This window comes from Rhododendron vialii, chromosome 6a (genome assembly GCF_030253575.1).
Source record: "Rhododendron vialii isolate Sample 1 chromosome 6a, ASM3025357v1".
NCBI lineage: Eukaryota > Viridiplantae > Streptophyta > Magnoliopsida > Ericales > Ericaceae > Rhododendron > Rhododendron vialii.
In genome coordinates, this window is record NC_080562.1 from 4,609,592 (window position 1) to 4,617,222 (window position 7,631).

A 7,631-nucleotide genomic window follows, 5' to 3' on the forward strand; every position below is an offset into this window, starting at 1 on the left:
GCCCCCAAGCAGCCTGGGCCAGATTTCTGTTCAGACCTACAGAACGGGCCCCTGTTTTTGGAGTTGGACTGTCCTCTTGCTTTCCTTTCGTGGGCCCAACGGCCTGCTAATCTTCAGTACACTTAACCCATAATAATTTAGAGTGGGCTATGAGTATGTTTCGGCCCATTGGTCCTGTGGACCATCATATGATTCCAATCGTGACCCATACACAAATTCAGTTTGATCGAATCTCGGTGGCTGCTTCATCGAATGCAAGAGAAATGGTATTCGATTGACTAGCTACCAAAGCCCAATCAAAAAGAATTCTTTGGAATCCACGATTCGTTGTGTTCAGAAAAAGAAAGGCAAAAAAGAATACGTGATTTGCTCGGCTACTCCTCCACTAATGGATGATTCAGATCATCGAAGAAGATGGTGATAAGCCCACTTTACCCCAACTAAATGGTGCAATCCTATTTAAGAGCAGCAGAGAAAATTCAATTGCAATTGCACATTCAAATAGTTCAATCACGCAATAATTGTCGCCATTCGATCTTCTCTTCGAAAATTCGCTCAGACAAACCAATAATACTACAAATTATTAAACTTCTACAAATACGTACCCGAGGGAGAAAAAAACAGAAAAGAAAGGGAAATGAAAAAAGTCTTAAAAGTCAAGAATACGTTACACAAAAGCTTAATTAGATATGTCCATAATATGACTGAACCTTCTTAGCCTTGATGTACCTGTAGTAAACATATTGAAGGATGATCTGCGTTGTTGCTTGTTAAGGTGAAACAGTTTACAGCAAGTGATGATCTGTTTTTGGGTGCCTAGCGGGTACCACGTGGCAGTACCCATCGGCGATCCCAACTGTTCCAACGTGTTTTGGCCGGCCCAGATTTATTCTCTTTCTCCACTCACCCCACCACTCTCTTTTCTCTTTTTCTCTCTCTAAAATCCGGACCGTTTGGACAGCTGGGATCGCTGACACGTGGTACCCGCCGACACCCAAAAACTTGTCCTTCTTTTCACTATTTTCACCTTTCTTTCATTCATCTGAAATTACAACAGTGCCTTTTAATGCATAAAATCAAGTTGGACATGTAAAATGGCAATGTTGTAGTTTTATGTGTATAACGAAACAAATTTAAGAGTGAGAATATAGTACTACCCTTTGATTAATTTTTTGTTAATGACTAATTGATTAATAGTAAGAGCAAAGGATACAAAGAGATCAAGCACCACGCAAACTACAGCATCCAGCAACCAAGGCATGTTAGTTTCTATCTTCTCCCATTCAGTGCTTCGCACTAGGATACTGCATTCAAGATACATATGAGAGAGAGAGAGAGAGAGAGAGAGAGAGAGAGAGAGAGAGAGAGAGAGAGAGAGAGAGAGAGAGAGAGAGAGAGAGAGAGAGAGAGAGAGAGAGAGAGAGAGGACCTTCCAGTGTAAGCGGCATTGGCAATGAGGGCAAGGATGAACATGAGAGGATTCATTCCCTATAAAATCCGAAAAAGGTAATGAGGAAAAAGAGATTAACACTACTCCAATCTGCAATTGTTGGTCATTTTTCACTAATCATGCCAATATTTGGATCAAAATATAGCACATAAATTCGTAAATAATTATCCAAAATGTTTACACCATTAAAACGTTTTAAGAAAAAAAAAAATCGTACATTCATGAATGACGTTTTCAAACTTTTTTACACCGTTCAAAAGTTCTAAGTTTCCAAAAAATCCATCTACTTATGGTTAAAGGAAAGACAGTAATTAGGCAAGGTATATTCTTGTTCATAATTTGATATATAGAAGAATAAGGGAAAATGACTTTTTACCTCCACACTCCCTCTTTTGATCTGGCCATCCAGTACCATATACATGCAATTCAATTCGTCAAAAAAAAAAAAGCCAAATCAAACTCCACTCGTGGTGATCGACATACGTATTTCGAACATAAAACATTCCCAATTGAGAAAATGTAAACTCACATTCAACCAAATCTGCGGGATTCGGCCGCCCATGTATATAGCAGCCATCAACCATCCCAGCCATTCCCCCAATGCTTTTTCTTGATCAGAATCATACTCCTGTTAAATGAATATTATTTGCAAGCTAAATGAAGGCCAATAACATTCGCTATGCACACAATCTCTAGCCCCATATACTCCTAGTTCCCAGTTGCGATTCTCGAAATTTACTATGTGTTTTGAGATTCCAATCACATCCATTGTGTCACGGGACAAGAAGACATAATTTGGGGGACACATAGCATTTTTAGCTAAAATCTTGAGTCCGCCCATGATTTGGATCACCGTGTACATATATAAGAGCTGGGATGCTTGCGAATGATGGAGTAATTTCAAGAGTAAAGCGCGAAAGTACCTGCAATAATCTCCTGCCAGATGATTTCAAGTATGCTCCTGTCAAGGCCCTGCTTAGGAAAGGCAAGTTGGCTGAAGTACCCAGAAACGTTCCATAGCCCACCTAATAAGCAATACTCCATAATGTTAATGTTACATGAGAGATATATAGGCAGTGCTTGTGCTCATAGTTAATCAACTCTGTATTTTGTACTACGAAATATTACCGAACGGGGAATTCTCCAAGGCTGAGAGTATTTCTTGGAGGGAGCTAGCATCGTTTCGTCTTCCGATGATGAATCGCTGTTAACCTCCAGAGCAGAAGGACCACTTTTAGGCTTTATGTACGATTTGAACGGCGGTGTATCGCTTCCGGCCATTGATCTTGCTGACCTGATCAACCATCCAAATTGAAAATTGTATCAATTTTATTTAATTAGTTTCGGTACTTTAAAGTTCAATTTCATTGATTTAAGACGATCTTTTCGTTCATTAAAGTATAATTTTTTTTATAACCGGATGTCTGAACCAATCTTATGTGCACGACGACTAATTCTGGGTCACCAGCATTTGAATTTAGATTTTGTTTCAAATTATAAATTACGAATTCAATAAAAATGTGTAAATTTATTCATTATAGATGTGAAATTTATGGCATACCAGGTTGCAACTTACGTATAGTAGAACTTCCTCTGATGAGGCACTTGAACAGGGGAGTTTCCTGCAGCTCTGCTCGGATCCACAGAATTGAATTTCAAAGGTGTTGGCTCTTCTTTAACGTCCTAACAAGTTTTCAAAGCCCATGTCAATATTTGATTTCCTAAGTGCATTGCATACGAGAGAGAGAGAGAGAGAGAGAGAGAGAGAGAGAGAGAGAGAGAGAGAGAGAGAGATGTTGTGTAACCAGATTGGCTTCTTTGTTTCGGAAATTCCACCACTGGAGAAGGTGATCGTAATATATGCACTGCAACACCAATACTACTGTGGTGGCTGTGTATAGCTGCAGTCAAAGATGGTAAGATAACTCAAATTTAATCAATATGCTGCAGCAGTAATTCTGATTTTGTAAAAGGCTAGTTTTCCTAATATAGCCGAGGGCAGAACCAGGATTATTCCGAATACCTAATAAGCATTATATGGAAAAATGACAAATGTTATAATCTTGGCGAGTTCCTTGGTGCAATTATTTAGTATCTGTGGCGTCAATTTCATGGAAGTAATTAAAACGTATATCAATACTTGGAAAAAAAATTCGCATACGAATGAGAGAGAGAGAGAGAGAGAGAGAGAGAGAGAGAGGATTTACCAAAGCAGTGTAGAATTGGGTCGGTAGCTGCATCAAAACAAGGATTTCTTTCAGCTATAATATGAACGAGTAGTAGTGATAGTACTGAACTGGAGTAATATGCTTTCATATTTTTATTTAAAAAACTAATTCTGGTAATTTACTTTTTGATCGATAATCACACTTCAAAACTTGATCTTTTACTGAAGTATTCAAGATTACACTAGCAGAATTTTGAAAGCACATCGACAGATAATAGTATTTGAAATGCATTCATTACAATGAGTCTCAAAGTCATTTCTTTTTATTAATTTTTGTACTAAAGCTCGACATATATTTTTTCAGGGTACAATTTTAGGAGGTGTTCCAGTTTTGCTTCTGTTTGCCAAAGCACCTTTTCGCGTAATGAACAGTACCAAAACCGAAGCTCCGTTCCACTTTCCCCTAAACAGTTGTTCTTTTTTAAAATGATTATTATTGTAATGACCATATTGCCCCTTCTACCAATTAAATTCCCCAGAAGCCCTCCCTCTTCTTTCCCTCTTCGTTGACACAGAGAGAGCAGTCGCACGCCCTCCCTCCCTCTTCTTCCCCAGAAGCCCTCCCTCTTCTTTCCCTCTTCGTTGACGCACAGAGCAGACGCCCTCCCTCTTCTCTCTCTCTCTCTCTCTCTCTCTCTCTCTCTCCAATCTTCTTCAGGTTCGACCGAAGCTCGTAAGAAACATACGGTCTCAAAAAATTGTGTCCACAATCTGTCAAGGGGGAAGAGAGAGAGGGGAACTCCCTGGGAGCGAGTGATACAGTCGTACGGCAGGACCAGTGAGCTACAGTAGCGGCTGCTACGATTGACGGCCCGTTCCGACTTCTGGAGAGGGGGAGAGAGAAGGCGGCGAGGGGGACGGGGACTTCTGGAAAGGAGATGAGGGAGGGCCGCAATAGCGGCTGATTTGCTTCTATTGTGGCCCTACACTGAAGCCGTAGGAGAGAAAAATGGGGCAAGGACAGTATTGTCATTTCACTCGGGGATTATGGAGACCTTCGACCAAAACCACGTCGTTTTGGCTGAACATTTTTTTAAAAACTTGAACATATATTTTTGTGAATATATGGAACCAGCCTTCGACCAAAACGACCAAATCTGGAACCAGCCTTCTTTTTGGACAAAAAAAAGTCACTTTTTCTAAAAGTGGAACGACCCCTTATATATATTTTTGTGAATCTTTTTGTTCATCAATATTGCATCCATTAGTGAAAATATATAAGTAGATTAACAGCCGAAGAGTATTTTTAATTCATTCTATTTCTGCACTCAGGAAAATACTGATTTGGAGTCAATTATGGTGACACGAACAGAAAATCTAGTACTAATGGGGTAGGCCCACCATCAGTATCGATCCACAGAGCTCAAACCAGATAGCTAGCTAGGAAGCAAACTAGTGGATCTGTCACTCACACGGTCAATCTCCGTTTTCCACGTCCCAGGGTTAGGCCCATTCTGAAAGATAAATAAATACTTAATTTTTAAAAAAGTAATTTTAAGCTTAAAAATTTTGTATTTGCACAAATAATTTTTTATCAATATGGATTTTATTTGATAGATCTCATTGAGATTTTTAATACAGTGTAAAAAAAATTGAAAAATTATTTTTCATTTGCATTATTTTTGAGCTTGAAAATATGAAATAAGTACTTATATTTTAAAAATGTGTTAAAAATCTCTCGTAGAGCACTGTCACGTGATGCTCCAGAGGCCTCTATCATTACACATTTACGTGGAATCCATATCTACACACATTCACGTAGAGTCTTGAACTAAGTGTATGAATTCTGTGTCAAAATGTGGTGGTAGTTAGAGGCCCTAAAACACTGCATGACGGTGCTCCAAGAGCGAGTAATAATCCCCCCACCCAAATGTGATTGACAGTGTTGTTTCACTGTAAATTAATAAAATATGCGTGCCACTTAAAAAAAATGAGTATAAAATATAAAGTGAACCTTAGCAACACTTTAAAAGTACCATGGTATATGTAGGACTATAAAATTGGTCAGTTTACTCAAATAAATTTGATTTTAAAACTTGGCATGGTGAAATTTTATTCAAATTAACTTATTTTGTCATTAAAAGTTAACCCATAAATTTTTTTTTTTTTGCTCGGCAGTTAACCCATAATTATTAACAAACTGTACTCGAGTTAAGCTCGAGCAGCTTCAATTCTTGTACCACAGAAGTTAACGACACGTGTTCAAGCCAAGTTAAGGAAAATTAATACTAAGTTTTAGAATATACCTATATAGACGCTTGGTTCTTTTAGATTTCACATATCAAACAAATATTCAGCCAAGTAGTGCATACACGAGTCGAGCTCAAATGATTTAAAGTATAATGAACCCTCATGATTTGGAAGCAGAATGTACATATGGGCCTCAAAACGGCTATTTTGCCTAGTCAAATGTGCAAATTTTTTACCGTGGCTGGCTCAAGAACGCAGCCCACGAGGTTGAAGATGTCTCTGCATAGCATAATCAACGTTACAGGTTAATTGAGATATTGTAAAACGTAAGGAAAAGTCTGCGTACAAAGACTTATGTGAACAGTTCCAGATATATATAGATATGTTCGGAGCAATCCAATGCACGAGAATCTCTCACTTTTCGTGAGGCTCACGTACATTGGACGACTCCGGACGTAGATGTTTTTCGAAACTGCTCATATATACGTACCCAACAATCCAAGTGAAGAGAAATGCCAGAGACACTCCGCTGCCTGATTTGTTACCGAAGTTGGTGATTATTTGAGGTATTTCAGCCACTCCCCAGCTGACTAAACTCACTAAGCCCAGACCAAATGAAATCTCGTCGTTGAGATTACACAGGCAGTCCTTGAAGTACTTCTCAACCCATCCAATGCAACCCCTTCTCTCTTTGGGACAGTAGGAAATGAATTCTTCCATGGGCTCTCTCTCTCTCTCTCTCTCTCTCTCTCTCTCTCTCTCAAAATTTGGACGATGCTAATAAGTGATATGGAAAGTGTGAGAGTGCTCTCAAAGCTTTTATAGCCAAGGGTGAGGGGGTGACCGTGACCCACGATCAATTTTTTAATACGAAATCAAAGGAAATAAGATAAACTCAAAGGGTTGGCCAGGAGGCGAAGGTCTAATATTTAAGAGATTTGTTTTCTTCTGAGATCTTAGGTTTGAAACCTTTCAAGTATTATCAATTTCTTTAGAGCCAATCCATACGGAGTTTTGATTTGACTTTAATTGGAGGTGGGCGGTGGAATTTGTTGAGCCCGGAGTGCCTCAATAGATTTAGTTACACAATGTGATCACTACATGCGATCGCTTTAAAAATAAACTTGCGGATGTGATATCGGATGTCATAAAAACTTAATTGAAAGCCTCTCTAACACCAATTAATTTTATAAGAGATTATGGAAAAACGATCCAACAGAATTGAGCTCTCGAAGTGCTTAAACAAATCCCGACATATAAAAAATGACAATATAGGGAAAATTAATCCATTTTATTCCCCCCAAAGTATTACTACTACTTGATCCCCATTTTGAACAATAATTATCATTATAATGACTAGAGCGGACAAAATGCTCATTGGATATTCCTAGTGAATTCTCCTTCAAAGAGTTTATTATGTCCGTGGGAGAAAAAACAAATAACAAAAAAAACCGAAGCAGGTGTGTAGTGCGCATATTCTATTACCAGATGCTTTTTCTTCCTCGACAGTACAATTATTGGAAGCCAGCGCAACATAGTACATACCAAGGTTTTTATAGCGGTAGCGCAAGTATCGAATGATACAAAGCGGAAATCGAGTGTAGCGATCGTGAATTTTTTAAAATTAATTTTTGACGACAAAACACTTGAAGCGGCTGTGACGATCATATAGCAACTGTGAAGCGAACAAAATTGGATAAAAAGTGGTACATATCAAAAATCGGCCGATACAATTGTGAATTTTGGATAATACGGGTATAACAA

General features: G+C 38.6%; 1 protein-coding gene across 1 annotated transcript; it reads right to left on the reverse strand.

Annotated features, from left to right (window-relative positions):
- Positions 1–502: 502 nt before the first annotated feature.
- On the reverse strand, positions 503–6,656 carry LOC131331082 (probable vacuolar amino acid transporter YPQ1). Its single transcript, XM_058364913.1, has 12 exons — positions 6,358–6,656; positions 6,104–6,146; positions 3,658–3,684; positions 3,256–3,351; positions 3,027–3,133; positions 2,579–2,744; positions 2,374–2,475; positions 1,980–2,078; positions 1,827–1,847; positions 1,430–1,488; positions 1,214–1,304; positions 503–755 (listed from the first exon to the last, which is right to left on the reverse strand). The coding sequence occupies exons 1-12, from the start codon at positions 6,585–6,587 to the stop codon at positions 684–686; spliced, it is 1,113 nt and encodes a 370-aa protein (XP_058220896.1). The 5' UTR covers positions 6,588–6,656; the 3' UTR covers positions 503–683.
- Between the last annotated feature and the right edge of the window lie 975 nt (positions 6,657–7,631).